General features: G+C 39.3%; 1 protein-coding gene across 18 annotated transcripts in view; it reads left to right on the plus strand.

Moving 5' to 3' along the window:
• SULF1 (sulfatase 1) overlaps window positions 1–19,525 on the plus strand; it is a 185,162-nt gene that overhangs the window by 110,473 nt on the left and 55,164 nt on the right. For 14 of the 18 annotated variants that reach the window (XM_059861906.1, XM_059861952.1, XM_059861897.1 and 11 more), the window contains 3 exons: window positions 10,297–10,451; window positions 10,768–11,002; window positions 16,420–16,659. In XM_059861906.1, coding sequence (XP_059717889.1) covers window positions 10,831–11,002; window positions 16,420–16,659 — 412 coding nt within the window. In that variant the 5' untranslated portion in view covers window positions 10,297–10,451; window positions 10,768–10,830. Of the gene's footprint in view, window positions 1–10,296; window positions 10,461–10,767; window positions 11,003–16,419; window positions 16,660–19,525 lie in introns of all 18 variants that reach the window. The other 4 variants (XM_059861848.1, XM_059861934.1, XM_059861856.1 and 1 more) reach the window with 3 other exon arrangements.

The raw sequence follows: 19,525 nt of genomic DNA on the forward strand, positions 1-19,525 counted from the left end.
TTTTCTCATACACAAAGTTGTACTTTCTTTCCAAGTCCCAGCTGCTTTAACTTTTTTATTAAGAAGAGAAAAAAAAAGCACCAAAAAATATTTTAAAATCGGGTTTTATTTCTGGTGAAGAAATGACCACTGCAATAATTTGAGGACATTTCCCCATTTCAAAGGACAAGGATAAAACCTGAAATTTTGGCTAGTTCTTTTGACTGAGAAACAGAATTTAGCCTTTAGCTTTTAAGAATTCTAAATAGGGGACAAATATCAGGAATTTCTTGTAAACTGTGTACAGTAACGAAATAGGTGGAACAGAAAGCCAATAGAAAGGGTCTCAGACACAGATGTTGCTCCTTGATGCTACTGTATAGTAAATTCTAGGATTGTCTTAAATAGAATATCCAGCTCTAGGTTGCCAATATGGGAAAGACCTCAATAAACTGGAGTGAGTTTGGCAGATGGCCATCAAGATGCTTGGGGGCTGCAGTCCTTGTCTCACGTGAAGAAGTTAGAGGAGAAGTGTTGTTAGCCTGGAGAAAGAGAAGCTTTTGGTGGGGTCCAACTAGAAAGAGGTCACTGATAAGACAGAGCCTCATTCTTGACAGTCATCCATGGCAGGAGGACAAGGCAAGAAGGCAATGGACATGACTTGAAATATAAGACATTCAGACTGGGTCTAAAGAAAAACAAATTTCACCCTCAGAAGAGTTAAGCAGCGGAATAGGGCCCCAGAGCACCTGGGCAGTGTCCTCCCTTGGGGTTTTCAAACATGGCTTGGTAAAGCCCTGAGCAGCCTGGTCTGACCTCACAGCTGAGCCTGCTAAGGACAGAGGAGCGGATTCTCTATTGGTCTAAACATTCCTGAATTGGGTCATTGACACAGTTTATGAGACACCTTTCATATAAGAACAGTTTATCTACATTTAGGGGAAAAAAACCCAACCATTCAGTAAAGCAAACATTGATGTTTGATAATCACTGTAAAATGAGATGCCTCTTAAATTCCTTCCTACGCAAAATGAAGAAAAATGCTATGATCATGTTCTTTGCCTTTCTAACTAATTTTCTGGGACCAATTTCCTATACATCCTAGTCCTTGACATTCCTGATCCATGTTGCATTATTCAGAAGCTTCTGCCTAATGATTACCAATTTCCATTCCCATCTTCCCTTCTTTTTGCATAATGCACAGTCCAGTGCAACAAAAGATAGACTGCCTGCTCCTCCACTCCTAGAAAAAATAATTCAGTATGTTCTGAGCACCTGAGTAGAATCTTGGCTCCTGAGCAGACTTAAAATTAATTTTATATCAAGATATACAGTTATTTCTATTTATAAAATAAAAAAGGGTATAAAATCATGTCTCTTTAATGCTGAATAGAAACTTTGCTTAATAAGAAGTGCATTGGAAACAAAAAATGTTTGCCTCAATATATTCAGCTTCATCTTCCATACTTTAAAACTGTTCTCTCATCTACAGAAGCCAGTACTGTGAAATTAAAATACCTGTATGTGTACTTGAAAGATGAAGAAAATGTTTCCCCAGGCATTTTCACTAGGAAAATGAAGGTGCATTTATATGGGCTATCTCTTAAAAATGTTTTCTGAGATGAAATTGTTCACAGAATAATTTCAGCAAGTCATTCTTGAGTTTTTTAGATCTCAAACTGAAGAGTATTTTCAAACAGCCCTTTGAGAACGGATTTTCAGAATTCAGGTTGGAATAATTGGCATTCCTCAGACAAAAAAGCTGTATATGGTATATTCTGTCCTTGAACAGGCAAATGTGACTCTAATTTCAAGCTTTTTTGACACAAGTTTTCAGATGAAAGCCAGTATTCTGATGCTTTGTACATTTTGGGCTTTCTTCATGTACCATTGATGCTTAGATGTTTTCTGAAACAAAGATACCATAGATCTTAAAATATTGTTGCACCAGGAAGGAAGAGCCTGCAGGAAGTTGTTTTAGGGAGCTGAGCAGTCCTGTTGAATACAAGAGACTTACTTCATTTGCACAGCAGGACATATATCAGAGGTTAAGTAAGTCTTAGGCACCCGGTTTGGCAGTAAAACCCATCAGTTGTACTCCTTGCTCGTGTTTGCCGCCATTCCTGTACAAAACCATTTCCACCTGATAGGACAGGACAATGCGTAGATGATTTTCTGAGTTTTCCCATGGTGGTTCAGTCACAGGTCACTCTGCAAATCTCCCTGAGCACACTCAGGTGTGTTCTTGTGGCACAGCGAGGTGAAGGGAAGGGAGAGGACCGGGAGGATTTCTGTGACAGCAGACACTAGTACCCCAAGTTTCTGGTAGCTGGGGTTCTGCCTTGTCTACCACCACAAAATGGAGCTTGGGGAACCCCAAGGGCTTCCTGATTACAAAGGAGATTTAAAGTAAGGTTGATGGCAGGGTGGTGTTGTTCTGAGCAGTGCCTCAAGTCAATGCATCTTCCTTGCTGACTAGTCTTTATGGAGTAGGATATGGAGCATGGTTTGGTTTTTTGGGGTTGTTTGTTTGTTTGTTTTTGTAACAGATTGTTTTGTTTGGTCTGTCTGTTTACTATTAATAGTAGGCTGGTTTCTCTACAGTACAGGTTTGTCAGGAAGGAGTTTATTTGAAAACACATTTCTTGGCCTGTCAAGGAGCTTTTACATGTATATCAGTGAAGGCAGAATTTATACTGTGCCAGGACTGGAAAAACTGCTTGACAAGAAGTAGAATAGTAGGAAAGATCTTGCTTTAAAAACAGAACTCAGGACCTGAGGCATTGGTGCATATCTAAGTAGCCCTATTAAATTCAGTTTGAACTTACTGAAAGTAAAACTCATTAGACTATAATGGGATTATAGAAAAAAAATTTATTAGGCTAGGAGTCCAGACCTGAAAGTGAAAGAAAAAGTCAGCAATCTGTGGGGGACCTAGATGCACAAGAACATGTTCACTGTATGTAAGCACACAAAGTGCTGGTGCTAAAAATAAATTTACTTTCTGCCCTGTAATATAATACAGGAAGTTCTCCAAAAGCACTTAGAACTGCCTGACTCCCCCTGCTATCCAGGGTATGGCACCTGTCTAAAGTCCTGTGCTGTTTCTGAGTAGTCCATCCTCTGACAATACAACTAAAAATGTATTTGGGTTCCTCTCCTAGAAATACAGGTGATGTTCCCTCTTTACAAACATGCACTTGTGTAGATTCATACAGGCAATTCCTTTCCCTTCAGTCCTTACATAAACTCCTCTGGTGCCCATGAGCTGCTGTTGCCTCCCCGGGACAGCCAGCAAGGAGAGTGGCCAGACCAGCCACGGGGTCAGGCTCAGCTTGCACTCCTGACCACCCACCCCCATGAAGGCACCACCTACCCTAGCTCCTCCCTGTGACAGCTGACATTTGGGGAGAAGTAAACAGGCCTAGAAAGGAAACTTTTTAAATGAACAGTTTTCTCTCCAGAGGAGATGTGGAACAGTGTGGTCTTGCATGGTCTCTAAAGCCAGTGAACTTAAAGAGGAATTGAAAAAAATGTGCAAACTGTGTGGCTGTGGTTCACCTCTGTGATATAATCTCCCATTGCAAGACTACTTACTGAATTGTCAGTGTGTTATTGTGTAGTATATTTTCATAATGCCCCACACTGCTGAAGTGAGCAAGTGGGCCATTATACTATTTATAGCAAAAATATGTGGGTTTAAAATGGAATTTTAAAATTACCTGAGATTCTCTCATATACAGAATTTAGTTTTTGTATTTGAAAAATAATTGGAGTCTTTTAGTAATTATATTACCTTCTAGCTGAAAAGCCACTTCCTTTAAAGATAAAAAAAATCTGATATCAGAAGCCTGCTTGGAGCCTAGCACACATCTAATTATCTCTCTCAGTCTTAATTATTTAGCAAGTGCTAATAAACTGCACGTATCATGACACTCATGTGTAATAAGCATATAAATTTAATTTATTTTTTTCCCCTCTCTTTGAAGACTAACAGACATGGAATTCAATCACAAGGCAATGGCATTATAGCCTCCAATATAACATGAGGTTTTAATAAGCCTCCTGTTTGCTGCACACATGTGCTTAAGACTGCCTGGAAACCAAATCAGTAGAAAAAAGGGATTACTTTAGATTACTTTGAAATGTGCATTGTTTGAAATGGCCTCTGGTGACCAGCTTTCATGAATGGCTGATTTTACTTGTGGGGCACATCATCTGGCTCAATTATACCAGACTCTTTTGTATGACAAGTGCACTCCTTGGCTGTGTTGAAATATGAAATTCTAAAACAAAGTAAATCAGATGGTGAGAAATAAATTAAGGTAGCTGTATATTATTAGAAGTTTGTAACTTAACAGTGGGCATTCTTCTTACTGAAAAATATGTGAGAATTTTATTTTTAAACTTCCACAGATTTGAAGTTAATATTAAAACATTAATTTTCATTTTCTTTAATGTTTTGTTCAGCTGTATTAGCAGCATTAAAACGAAATACACGTTTTTCTTCTCTCAAAGGTAGATCATTTCTCCTACACTTGTTTATTTTTAAAGTGTTATTGGAGTTTGTTGTTTCACCCTAACAGATGTAGCGTTGGAAACTTCTACCTACTAAGAATATCCCTTAACCTGTACAAAGTTATAAAAGTGGGTTAGCAAGCCTGCATTACACTTTCAAGTCACTGCAAGCTTTTTCCTTTCCTGTCAGTAACTGTTTGCAAAATTACAATGTAAAAACGTAATACAAGGTTATGATTCTCCCTACCTGCAATTACTTTAAATTATAGTTACTTTAAATTAATCTAGCCTGAGGCACTGAGGATCCATCTAATACACAGATTACATTTGAAAGGGGAGAAGATATCTGATTGATTAGTTAAGTGTGTTGGAAATCCAATAGATAGTGATTAGATTAGACCCTGATAAGAACTACATTCTTTGTGTTCACTGTAAATCCTGTCCTTTACAACCTAGATTAGGGGATTAACCTTTAAGAAGAAATGGTAAATCTTGCTTTTTCCTGACTTCTGCTGTACTGTAATTTTGTTTCCCATGGCTGCAGGCTCAATATTCCCACAGGAAACTGACCTGCAGATTTACACGGTCGTGCCTGGTAGTCTGAGATTGCAGTGTTTGCCTTTAAATACGAGATAGAAGAGTAAGATGTGAGAAGAGCTTTAACATTGCTAAACTTAAAACAGTCATCTGTCAACAGCTTTTTCCACTGAAGTGCTTCACTGTATTAGTGAAAGTGAGAGTTGCTATTGTTGTTGTAGGGTGTTACAACCCTCTAGTCGTCAAGGCAATATGATTTAAGGGAGAGATTTAAGACCTCTGAACTACTAGGTTGCTGGGTGCAGCTGAACATCTTGCCTCCCTGACCTTTTATTATGTAGTTTCAATCTATCTGCACAATCTTCATGCAATTACTAGTCTTATGAAGTTGCTAATTTTGTTGAGTCTCAAACCACACACTTGTTAAGATTCACAGCATAGACCACGTGAGACTTGGAGAAGTCCATCCATCCTGTGACACAAACATCAAAGATTCACAGAAGTTGTATGTATGTGTCTCAGGAAACCCCTTTCACCTTCTTTCACCCTGGAGTTTCCATGTATGCAAAATGTTCTCAAATACAGCAGCAATGAAAGGTGGACTTATCTCAATTTAAAACATACAACTTACAATGGTCGGTGTAAACCCTGAATCTGACATTTGTAGGGTCATGGATGGATGGATGAAGCCATCTCCAGTTTACATGATGCCACTGACAGTGGTTTCTGGCCGTGCAGGCAGACTGGCAGGTTTTTGAAATTATGCTGAGCAGGTGCCCAGCAATGTGACCAATCTCCAAGGTCATGTTGTAAATTACAAAACATTGACAACAGCAGAGTCCAAATCCTGAATTAAGAGAGTTTTTCTAGTTGTCCTTTTCCTTTCTTTTTTTTTTTTTTTTTTTAATTGAAAATCAGATTTTAAGGAAAAAGAGAACACTGGGATCATATTCCTGCAAAAAAAAGCTCATTAAAGCCAAAACTGTCAAGTCAGCAGGTCAGAGGTAAGATAGATAGGAAGATGCTCTTCTGCTTGAGGTGAAGAAAGCTCATTTTCTTGTGGTGATTTATATCCAAGGATTTGTTTCTTTGAGAGGTTTTATTCATTTATTTATAAGAGAAATCTATTAGAAAAAAAAAAATCCAAGATTATCGTTTGCATAAAGAAAACGACACAACTGAACACTTGCAATGACAAGGCCTTCTGCTTCTTTTCCATGCATTTGATGTATTTTTGTGCAATTTCCTTGACTTTTCAGAGAATTTTTAAAATGTCCTAAGTTGCAAAACATTTGTTTGTGGACTATATCTTCATTATATACAACTATGTCAATTTATGGAGGCAGGGAAATCTAACTACAGAGATCAAATCTGTAGGATACTGGATAGTAAAGAGGATCACAAAACAAATATGTGCTGCACTGGAAGTTTATTGATTTAAGAACCCTGTGATACCTTACATTCTCAATTCACTGGACATATATACATTTACTACTTATATCTGGGGAAGAGAAGCCAGAATTCTCATTCTCATGTTTGCTGATGGTACAAACCTGGGGGTAGTGACTGATTCCCCTGAGGGCCATGCTGCCATGGCATGAGGTTTGGACTAGATGATCTCCAGAGTTCCCTTCCAACCCTAATGATTCTGTGATTCTTAAGCTCCACAGTTACAGTCCACATTATTACTAGTATTATTGTTATTATTACCACTCTTTCCTTTATTGTCTGATCTATTTTTGTTTCTAAGGAAAGGCCACTGGGACAGTGGGCCTTAACCTATGACTTTGGATAATACAATGCCCCAATGTTCATGCTCAAAAGAAAACACTAATGCAGAGAAAACAAAGTTGTTTGCCCTTTGGTCATGAATTACTGATGTGGGACACTGCACAGCACAAGGTACTGGAGGTGGACATATGTCCAGTATCATTCCTCACTGTCCCCACATTTACAGACATGAAATGCATAGATATAAGCCAAATTCCCTGTGCAATGATACGTGGAACACACATTTGTAGATTATTAAATATGAATAAGTTCATATATCTTTAAAACTTATGGTGGCATATTCATGTGCATACTCAGTGCCCTGTTTCATAAACAAAGTGCATTACTCTGGACAGATTTTATTGGCCAAACACAAAATGGCATTTTAAGTGAACTGAGTGAAATTGTGAGCATAAGAACAAAGTGGCAAATGCTCTTTTTTGAATACTTGCTGCCTTTTGCTCTGTTCCAAACTAAGCACTTTTGGTCAATGATGTGAAAAATCTTGAACAGTTCTGGATCAAAATGAGTAACAAGTCTACAGACTTTCAAAAGATACTTTCCTGCCTTTTGCTTTCTTCTAAACCACTGAAAGATACTCTCTTACGAGACCTTGAAAAAAAGTCCTCATAATTTTTTATGCCACACCACACAAAGTGGCACTGTAGTCTTTCTTTGCAGTGCTCTGCCAGTGTAATTCAAGTTTCATGGGTAATTAATTCTCCATGCCAATAAGTCCCTGAACTGCATTTTATAATACTAGATGCATAGGCACAACTAAAGATGCAACTTTACAGATTTTATTCCTTGAAAGGTGATTGAAAACTATGCATTTCCACTCCTGCAGGGAAAAAAATAGTTCCTTTGGATTCCTCTGGTTTAATTTATTTACTAACTACAATTTGGTTATCATAGGTATCTTCTATATGAAAAATATACTGTAAAATTCCCATGTAGAAATACTTATTTATTTGGCTAGGAAAAAAAAAACAAGCATTTTCCAGTACCATCTTGGTTTCTTAACACGGAAAAATTACAGTCTGCTTCCTCATGTAACTTTGAAAAGGTCTATTTTAGAATTTCTCCTGTTTTTGTCTGCTTCTTGAGACAAATTTCAGTATCTTCAGGGGTACTTATATGCTACCAGCCAGTATCCAACACAAACACTGCAGCCTTGTCTTCCCTATTAACCCTGTATTTTGACAGTTTTCTTTACTTCATCTCCTTCTAAGACTGGGAAACAGGCTGTAAAAGGACTAGTTGTCAAAGATCACCTTTTAATAAAGATTTGCCATACACAAAACTGAAAGATGAGCAACAAAACACGGCATTACTGTGCTCTTGTATAAGAACCATTCAATGAAACTTGGATAATTAATTTCATATGTATAGATCTGTCCTGATATTTTCCTTTACCCATCAAGAATAAAAAAGTTAGAGCCGGAAGAGAAACTTTCATACTGTTATTTCTAGCAAAGACCTGCCTAAGGTACCTCAAACATGCTAGAGGAAAGGGATTTTTTTAAATACTAATACAGAGCAGACAGGTTGAAATGAAGAATACTTGTTAATGTCCATTTGGATTAGCGTAAATTTTCTTAGCGCTGAGGTGTAATTGTCAGGAACTTGCAGTTTCGTATGGTGAGGGATTATTCAAACACATTGGTGCCAATGTTTGCTCAGTGCAGTCAGGATGACTGCCCTTTCTGGGTCAATATTGTCTGAAAAAGTTTGCCGTACAACTGAGGTAAGAAACTAAACATTGAGTCTCACTTCATATAGCCTTTCGTGCTTTGTGATGTGAGTAAAAGTTTTGCTATTTAAAGATCAGACATCTAGAGACATTGTATTTCTGATTTTGCACCAAGAGCATGTATCTGGTGTCTGTCAGAAGAAAGCTGACTTCCCTGGTAACGCTGGTCTTTGGGGCTCTTGTCAGATTTCATGTGACTTAAGAACGTATACATGGAAATAGAACAATTTTTAAAAGTCCATCCTGGCTAATTACAGACTTCCAGTTACTTATCTGAATGTTGTGTAATCACTGAAATAGCACTTGCTGTTCAGTGGCGAACCCCTGTATTGACTTTGCAGTGCTGAAACGTTAGTGGAAGGCTGGAGTGTTGGTTGGTGTAGAGACAATGAAAGACAAGATTTCTCTGCCACAGACACTTGGGTTTTCCTTTTAAAGATGTTCACACTCTTCTGGTGTAATTACAGCCTGCCAGAGTGAGGAGCATGAAACTGTTTAGCTTGCGAAGCTTAAAATAAAAGGTGTATGTGGAAACAAGAACATGATCCTTTTTCTAGCAGTCCAGCACCAAGTCCCATCCCCTCCCTCTGCTGTGGCTTCTTCCCCTGAAATTTAGAGCATCTCCCTATTAACGCATTTTTAGGTGAGTGATTGGAGGCCCCTTTTGTCTTCTGTGTGGCTCTCATTATTTCTGTTTATTAATCTGTTTGTGGCTCATGTTGCATGTCTGAAGTCTCAGGTGTGGGTGCAGAGATCTCGTGATTTATGCTCCAGTCTAATTATATAAGGCGGTTCCCTTGCGGTCTTCCCCTTGGGCAAACTTCTTGATTGTTCTTGGGCTTGGGTGGTTTTGTGAGTTTTTTTTAATTGACCGATATCACCGTGCTTTTACCCACAGTCCCAGAATAAAACCAGAAGAAATGTATGTGGCAGGTCAATACCCTGGAGGGAGCAGGCATGACTCTGTGGTTTCTTTCCCACCCCCTTCCTTTTTGCCCCCAGATATTCCCTCCCTTCCCTTGTGTTACAGACGGGTTTTGCAGAGCTTCAGTCAGTAATGCCAAAAATGCCAAAGTGTAAGTGGCTACTCCTTCCTCTCCAGACCAATCAGTCATTTTCAGTCACTGGTTTAAATGTGCTGCAGCAAAGCCAAGCCTCTGTGCTTGCAGCAGGTCTTACAAAAGCAAGGCTGTTTGACTGACAGGCACGGAGAGGGGGCTCTGATAAGGCACTGAGACAAGTCTGGAAGCGGAGTATCAAGGACGAGGCTGTGGCAGAGCTACTGTGCATTATGGATGAGGCGCTCAGCTCTGTCGTTGATTGATTGAGGGACGGTTGTGCTCTTTCACAATGCTGGGTAAGATCGTATGGACCGTCATTTAATATGAGCCTTCTTGTCAGTGGGAAGATGACTTTTCACACAGTGATCCCATGCAGATTGCAAATGACAGCCATGCTCTCCCCTCTGCTTTTTAAGGGTTTAGTCTCTCATGCAGGTGGGTTAACCTAAAACAGCGTCAGTGCTTGCCAGGTGTCACATGCTGGAATTAATGCTTGTTCTGAGAATCTCACTATAAATCTGACTGTAAATATTGGAAAAGCACCTGTGTCTGATGATGTGAGATACATGTCCTTTATCTCTAGCAGCCAAGGTGCCATCCACCCCCTGCATAGGTATGGTGTTAAATAAAGTAGGGGAGTCGTGGAGAATGCAATTTTTTTCTAATCTTTTCTTTCAGGACAGAGAAAGAAGCTGTAACAAGCAGTTCTGGAGACTTTGAAGCACAGTACTGAAGTCTCTGACTGACAAGCCTTCTGCTTTCTCCTTCTCCCAGGGCTCCTCCTACAGATGTTCTGAACACGTCTGCATTCCGGCAATTTTTACTGCACCCAGGTACTGAATGTAAGGAACCAAGCTGCATAAAAAGAAGCGTGGGGTGTAGGAGAAGGAGCACTGTGAGGAATTTACCAGAAGTCATGTCTATACAAAATGCAGGCATGACTTCAAGCAAAAATTATTTCAGAGAGCATAGTTGCAGAATGACCAAGTTTATTCTTAGAAAATGACAGAATAAAGCTCTCATTCAACAATATGGCTTATAATCATGTTAAATGGTATGTGTCAGGCTTGACTTCCCTAAGTGTCATCCTTTCAATGTATGACTGGAAGTTTATTCATGCTTGAGCAGAATCTCTCTTCCTCCCTACAGGTCTTGAAAACTAGAGTTCAGGAACTTCTGGATCAGTCTTTTCTTTGAAATACTGGAACTACTATGAAGCCTTCTTGGTTTGCACTCATGTTGGCAGTGCTCAGTACTGAAATGCTAACAAGTCACTCTTCCACCATCAAGTCCCCGAGGTTCAGAGGACGTGTGCAGCAGGAGCGAAAAAATATCAGACCAAATATCATCCTTGTACTCACAGATGATCAAGATGTGGAGCTAGGTGAGAAATAATTGTTTGCTACTACATTTTGTCATGTGTCTTTCAGTAGTTTATGTGAAGCAGAAAGAAATTTAAATTCAGGGAAGTTGATGGTCCTGGAATAGTATCAGAATATGGGACAAGTTTGGAAAATGAGATAACAGTATTATTTAATGGCATTCATCACATTTAATTATAGACTTTAGGAAATGTATGCTTATCAAAATCCACCATGGGAAGCTTTAATCAGCACAACAAAATTATTTAATAATGCATGCAAGGACATATGTGTAAAAAACTTGCATCAAAAGCCTTTTTTCACTCTATGACTTTTTGTAGCATTTAGAAATTGGAGCCTTATGAGTCCAGCATTTCCCTCAGTACTGCATAGGTGTCTATATCTCCACATATTTGTCACAGGGATGTATGTCGTCTGACATACTTTTCCACAAAGACAAACTGGTCTAGTTTCAGGATTTAGTAATCTTAATATTTGTGTGAATTACTGAAGTGTTTAAAATCCATCTACTTTATGAACTATGCTGTATGTATAAAAACATGGTAGTTTTGCTTTCACAAGTATACTAAATATCTGAGCACACCAGTCAGTGATTTTCACATATTTTTCTTAGGGTGGAAAAAGTTAAAACACTTAGATGATGTTCCAGGAGGCCTTTGAATGTTTTCCATTAAGTAAGTTAGAAAGATATTAATGGTAGTTATGCATATAACTGATTTTTTGGTTCACTGCCCAAAATGAAAAATCAAGGAGAGAAAGAGGATCATTTTAGGTTACCCCCAAGCAAATATTTTGGGTTGTGAGATCAAAAAGGTGAAAAAATGGCAAATTAAGTTGAAATGAAATCTTGCATTCTTAGCTTTTTCTTTTTTGTTTTAATGAGAGACATATTTTTAATAGAAGTATAGTGAATTTCTAGACAAAATGCCATAGGACATTGAAAAGTAAAAAATGCTTCATGCCAGAAAACTTCATTTGTTCTACAATCACATACTTTCAGATAGAAGATTGTAGACAAAATACGGTCTGTATATAAAAGCAGTTCGTTGGATGCTAGCATTTTTGTATTTGCCATGATGCAATAATAATTTCATAGTCCTTCAGGGTTCTGAGGAGATAATTAATAAACTATATTTCATGACTGAGAATTGCTGCTTTTATGCAGCAGAGCTCCAAACACAGGCCTTTATATCTAAGCGATTCTAATCTTTTTTTATTTTTCACTCTTTCAAACCTCTGCTCTGTTTAGCCATGCTGCATAATGAATAGCTGCTCTCAGCTCTATTTTTGGTCTAAAATACAGCTCTTACAATGGGAGTGCATTTCATCTTGGTAGACTCATTCTGAAAAATTTTGTTAAAAGGGTCAAGTCAAGTCTTCCTATTTGTGGTCTGAAAGATCCTACTCTCTCCAGGGCACTCAGGGCACTGGGGAAGGTAGGTCAGCAGACACAGATCTCTGAACACAGTGTTACCAACTTGCTGTCCTCAGTCTTGCGAGAAGGTTTGCGAGTGGTGAAAAGGAGGAAGGATGTGGCGAGTCACTTTGTTCATCCTGTGGAGCTCTTCTCTTTGAAAGCTGCTCTGAATGTTCACAGGGCACTCTGGCTCCTATTAGCAGGCAGCTGAGCAATAGCCTGGGTGTGTGTGCATTCCCACTGCCTTGAATGAACACACAGGTTTCCCCTTTTCATAGATCATTTCACAGGAAACAGCATTCAGCCCCAAGATTTACTGTACTGCATCATTCGCACTTCTGCTAATAAATCATTCTGCTTATTTGAAAAATAAAGCCAAACTGTTTTCCATGTGTGAATTTTCCTCTTGCTCTTCATTGATTCCTGAGAAAAGTCTTAAATTTCTCAAAGGTCAGTGGGAAGTAACACTTTCTGCCACAAACAGAATAAAACTTGGGCATTGGTATCCAAAAATCACAAGACTGAAAGTCGCTGAATATGGATTATTTGCTATTGTATTCCCAGCATGAACATTTCTAAAAGCTATTCTAAATGAATGCTTTAACATAAAAGCATATAAGGTGCATTACAGACTTCAATAAGGAAGGATTTGTCTCCAGAGCTTGTATAATCATTGAACCAAAATATTCATCGAACCAAAATATTCATCTGACTGAGTGCAACTGATATATAGAGGAGTAATCCAAAATAAAATTTGCAAGAGGCAGGGAGTTTGCTATAGGGGTATGCACATCTTCCTATTGATCTGCACCATCCCCCTGAGTTTTGCATTTTGAGAGCAAAGAAATTCAGCAGAGTTGCTGTCTCATTCACTTTATTAGATAAAACCAACAAATTGCCCCACAACCCCAGCCACTTCCTATCTATGCAAGGAGGAAGGATATTCTAGATCAGCTGGTGGATTGCACCTTTAGCTGTATGAAGCATCCTGGCCCACAGCTCTTGAAGAAACTCAGCAAATACTTGGGCTCAGAAGGTATTTTACTTAAATTGTGCTACTGTGCACTTTCTTTACCCTACCAAGATCCTGAGGGTAGAGGACTCACTGCATAATGAAGGGGCATCTAGCTCAAGGCAAAGCATCAGCTCCCAGAACCCAGAATTTCTTCCCTCCTGCAGACAACATGCTGTAGCTCTTCAGGGCACTGGCCCCAGCTCCCACTGGGGTCAGGCTCATATCCTCTTCAGTCCAACATTTTGCTTGCTTTTTGGTCTCTTCCCCTGTCCTCCCAATTCTCTATTATTTGCACACATCAGTACCTCCAAATATGACACCCCAAACACTCTTATGATCCTCACTGTAAAAAATACTTTGCATAATGTCAGATAGGAGTAAAAACTGAGTATATTGGTAGTTACAGTGGTTTTGACCCTTTTTTACAGCCAAATGCATCACCCAGTTAAATCTATATAAACCAGCTACTGAATAGACCACTGGGTAAAGAGATCACGGCATCATCTAAATACATCACATCAGGCATAATTTGCCTGGTGTGCTTTCCATCTTCCCTAGAACTAGAGCACCAGAAAACAAGCTGAAAAAATGGGGATTTGTGCTGAGATCTGAAAAAGTCCATTACCTTCCTGGGGCCTTGCATACAACCCCTGTAAAGACAGCATCGCTCCTAGATGTCCCTTTGTAGAGATGCCCACCCATGACGAAAATCCATAACAACTTTAAACACCTGATACCTTGGTTGCCAAACATATTTCTTGAGGTATGAGAATAGACTGAGAAGTGACACTGAACTTCTTGTCTGACAAAACTCACTAACTTCTGTGTCCAAAGTGGCCATTCCCAGTTATCTGGTTGCCCTCAGGTGCTCCCCAACCGGTCATGTAGAGCGTGAGTGTCCTGCTGACAGACAGTGTGCCCTGAAGACTGTGGGCCAGATGGTAAAAAACACAAGCTGTGAGGAGAGCCACAGACAGCAAAGGATTATAACTTATATCAGCAAGTTTTATCTCCTGCTTGTGTTTTTTTTTCCAAATGAGGAAGTCTCACCTGCTTTGAAGTGCCTGTTCCAGAATTTCCAGAGGGGCTTAATCTATTATCAGTGTCAATAAGTGCATACCTGGAGGGAAAACTTAGTCATAAACAGCAGGTTTGCAAGAGCAGAGGGCTGACCAGCTGGAGGAATGAGGAAGCACTCTAACAGCTACTCATTTATAATACATGGAGGCAGGAAAGTGTAGATCAGCTCTGCTGCAGTTACTGTGCATTAGGGTACCCGAATAGCCCACTTTCTATCGGAGCACCTCGAAGCACTTTACAGCTGAGTTCCCTGGAAAAAACTGTGACTTTCAAAAATGGAAGAGCTCTGGTGAAAACAAAACAGAACAAAACAAAACAAAAACTAAAAAGTCATCCTGAGGCCCAAGATAAAAACATGTAGAATGAGGATGATCTCTCGTTTATCTTTTACTTAACAATTCAGTGAAATGCTCCTACTCATGTAAGTGGAGACCTTTTGTGTTCAGAGACCTCTCAGTTACTCTTCTTCTTTTCTATATTCATATGCACATGGTGTTCAGGAAAGCACAAATGCAGATGGTCTGCTTTTAGAAAATAAGGGCTATGAAAAACAAAGAGTCCAAAGTGATGGTGACTTTCCTACACAGTATTAAATGTATCCTTAAGGACAGAGACCCTGGCGTTTTAAATGAAATGCTGAGGACCCTACTGCCCCTTCCCTTTTTTTAACAATTTTTTTTAGACAAAAGTCTTCATATTCAGCGCTGACTTACTAGCCTAAAACCAAAACAGAGCATGCTTAACTTTAACTAGTAAGATAATTTTTAAGATTTTACTGCTAACATCTTGAGTCTCCTTGGGAGTTTTATGGTTTTACAGGCAGGTTTGCAATTGCTTTAGAACATTTTTAATTTGATTTTTAAGCAACATAAACAAAACCATCAAGAAAAATTCATGTTGTATCAGAGGAATCAACAGATTTAAATGTAAAGGACAGTCGAATGTGCAAAAAACCAAAGGAAAAAAAAAAGAAAATAAAATTCCAGAAGCCTTTTTTTACCACCAACATTGTGCAAGTACTACAATTCACAGACTTGTTTCCTAGGTACATACTGACATATCCACAGTTCACTCCCAATCTTCAATCTCTGCTCTGTTGGATAACATAAAGAACAAACTTTGACAGCCGTCAGCAAATACTGGCAGACTCTATCCAGGGCTGCTCAGCTTTTCTGCAATCAGAAATCAGTAATCCCTGCCTGTCTCACCTTGCAGTTCATGAAGATGCTTTGAAGGATGAAAAAAAATGTCATTGTTCTTTAAACAGTATCAATGCAATTTCTTGAGAAAGAGGCTGCATTTTTGCCTACATTTTTACATGATACATAATTTATAGCACAGTGCTTTAGTATCAGAATCAGACATGCTGATCTTGTATCCACAGAAACTTTCCTTTAGAAAAATTGCTACTGAATTCTCTCCTTCCTTCTTCTGTCTCTCACTCCCTCCTTTACTCCCTTCCTCTCTCTATTTCTCTCTTTCTTCTGTCATCTGATAAAATGGAAAGAGTATTAACATTTTCATTGGTAATCTCAGTATTTCATGTATTTTACTGGCATATTGACTAATAATTCAGTCTGTATAGCATATTGCTTTTCTACAGCTGCATTTGAAGAAGTAGTCACCTATAAATTTGATACAGCTTTGACTCTATTTCTCGATTAGTTCATATTTTCACTTTGTTTTGAAGTCTTAGGAAAAAAAATAATTCCATCTTTCTGGAATCCTTTAAAGTATTTTTGTTGATATAGTAAAAATGTGGTGTTTTCTTCTAAAATTACCAAAGCTGCAGAGTGAAGCACACTGATGTTCAGAGGCAAGCTAATCACTGATACTTTACTTTTAACAGCATAATATATTCAAACTATCTCTTACAGCACAGTGGTGATCAGTACCTCTTATTGCAGGGTCCTTGCAAGTGATGAATAAAACCAGGAGGATTATGGAGAATGGAGGGGCCTCTTTCATCAATGCCTTTGTAACTACCCCCATGTGCTGCCCATCTCGTTCCTCCATGCTGACTGGGAAGTATGTGCACAACCACAACATCTACACCAACAATGAAAACTGCTCTTCTCCCTCATGGCAGGCTACTCACGAGCCTCGCACCTTCGCTGTGTATCTCAATAACACTGGGTACAGAACAGGTAAGAGACAAGGCAAAGTTCTTCCTTTAAAGTGAAGATGGCATATTCAGCAATCACTTTCAATTCACTGCCTGAAATGATTGGCTGTGTGTGGCTGTGATGGAGTTCATTTCCTTCCTAGTAGATGCTGTAGTGTTGTGGTTTGGATTTAGCGTGAGAATAATCTTGATAACATGACAAAGTTTTTTAGTTGTTGCTGAGTAGCTCATATGCTAAGTCAAAACTTTTTAGTGTCTCATGCCCTGACAGCAAGAAAGCTGGAAGGGCACAAGAATTTGGGAGGGGACACAGCTGGAGCAGCTGATCTAAACCAGCCAATGGGATATTCCATACCACAGGGCATCATGCTCAGTACACAAACTGGGGAAAATCTGGCCAGAGGATGCTGCTTAGAAACTGGTTGGATATTGGTAAATGAGTGATGAACAGTTCTATTGTGTATTACTTGGGGGTTTGGGAGTTTTTTGTGGGGTTTATTTCTCTCTTTTTGCTGTTTCCCATAATTATTTATTATTATTACTATTACTATTACTATTACGTTTAATTTAATTTATTAAACTGTTCTTTTCTCAAGCCATGGATTTTACCTTTGCTATTCTCCTTCTCATCCCACTGTGGCAGGGGGTGGCGAGTGAGAGAGCAACTGAGTGGTACTTATTTGCTGACTGGAGTTAAACCACAACAGGAGCAACTGTTGTCCCAAACTGGCTGTGCAGGGCAGAGTTTGAAGATTGTGGAGAGGGAGGGTAGTACTGCCCACTGGTCCACATCTGCAGTAACAGACAAGTAAAGAAACCCACTGGTAGTGAAGCAGCATATTTTCACTTTTGGATGTCCCACGTGGGAAATAAGCTGTTGGGCAGTTACACCAACCGTGAAAGAGGTGCATTTTAGTGGCATTGTGGGTCTGAACTGGCAGTTCCAGGCGTGATTATGGTCAGTATTACGTCCTGCTTGTGGACAGCTGCTAGCCGTTTTGGAAGAAGATGTCAGGGCCAGGCTGGGAACTGGTGCCAAAGACCTCACAGGAATGGAGGGACTGTCATGGGAGCAAAACAAGGTGAATAGTATAATTTAAAATTTGCTGTGAGGCGATATTTTGTTTGCATTTTCTGAAAAGGAATAGAAACATGCCTTTAAGAAGGATTGTTCTACTGTGCACCAATAAGATTTGATAGTTTTCTTGTAAATTCCTGGTGGTTTTCCGTAGTCAGGAGATCCCTTTCCTGTCTACAAAGAACTCTTCTTATTCCTCTCGTCTATGCTTCAGCTTGATGTAAAACTCAATTCATTTCTGCATCACCTATCCCCAAAGATTGAAGCTGTAGACACGTTAGGCTCCAGCCTCACTTCCCCTCCTTAAGGTACCGGAGTTGTGCGAAGTGGTCAGAGTGCAATTTGTCCAGAAGTGTCATTCAGCTACAAAGACTCCCCTTTAGAGAGCAAGGAGGCACAGATCTCCTGCCAACTGCCTTCCTTACAATGTAACTGGCAGCAAACACAAGAAGGGATTGCTTTCAAAACATAGAGCTGGCAAATGTCTCCATGCTGTCTGCTAGTCCTAAATCTCTTAAAGCTGCTGCATCCAACGCCTCAAGTTTATCTGCCTCTGTGCTATCTTTTGTTCACCACACAGACAGTTCTTATTTCTTCTGTCTCTCTGCATCTCTAGATCTGGAGAACTTCTGCTTCCTGTATTAAAAACAGAACCAGACATATCTTTAACTTTTTTGGGCTTGGTGTTGGCTCTGACATATGAGGTGAATAGTACTTCAGTCTCTATTAAGTTGGTCTCAATGAAGTTGCCATCTGAGTACAGCACTTCTAAGCCTGGGTGGAGGTCAGCATCGAGGCTTTGGAGGAGAAAAGGAAGGAAGAGCGAATTGACCATCACTGTTAGAAAAGATGCTGAATTTGACCTAAAAGATAAGCTTTATCTCATGACTTATATCTCAGAAATCATTTCTGCTTGATGTTTGGCTGCTTCGTATGGGACCTGGCTTTAGTGTTCTTAAAAAATCAGTATCCTATTGGTTTGTCATCAACGTTTTGCACAACTAAATGCTTCACACATAAACAGGACAGCTCTGTCACTAGCCCTTTCTGCCCCTCTGAGGGTAAACACAGCTTTGAGCATATCTCCTGCACTGCCTTGTGTTAGGAAGACATGTGGAGATGCTTACTAAATGCAGACTTGACCCTATTACATAGAAAGGAAAAAGGGGTCAAAAGGAGAGGAACTGGAAAAAAGTACTATTTCAAAGGCAAGCAAACAGAACATCAGTCCTAAAACTGTCAGGATAGGTGAGTTTTAACAAAGGGCAGAAAAGAGTAGAAAAGGGAAACAAATAGAAATATCTGCATGAATCTTCAATTCTGACGGAGGTACATTGTTCAATCCTACAATACTATTGCTGCAAAGATTTATCTTTTTACTCCTTGTAAGATGAGCCTACCTTCTAATTAAGCCACAATTATTTTTTGAGGTGGTAGCTTAATTAACAGCAGATCTTATAATATATTTCTCAAGGATAGTGTTGCCTTATTAAAAAGTCACCAAAAGTCTGCTAGCTGAGTAATAATCTACACTTCATAGCTAGAAAGTTCAGTAAAATTATAATGACTCAAAAATACCTGGGAGTCAAGAATAATTGGGAGTGAAAATGAGGAAACTGTGGAGAGAGGTTGCAGATGTTATAGATACTTACCCTGTGCATTTCTACGTGTTTTGACAGTAAATCAATAATCTCTTCAATGGGAAACTGAGGCACACAAAGAGAAGTGAATGACTCAGGCCAGTCACAGTTAGGTGACAGTCCTGATAAGGCACCTGACCAGAGAGCTCCAGTCTGGATGATACAATGTA

The sequence above is a fragment of the Haemorhous mexicanus genome, chromosome 1 (genome assembly GCF_027477595.1).
Source record: "Haemorhous mexicanus isolate bHaeMex1 chromosome 1, bHaeMex1.pri, whole genome shotgun sequence".
NCBI lineage: Eukaryota > Metazoa > Chordata > Aves > Passeriformes > Fringillidae > Haemorhous > Haemorhous mexicanus.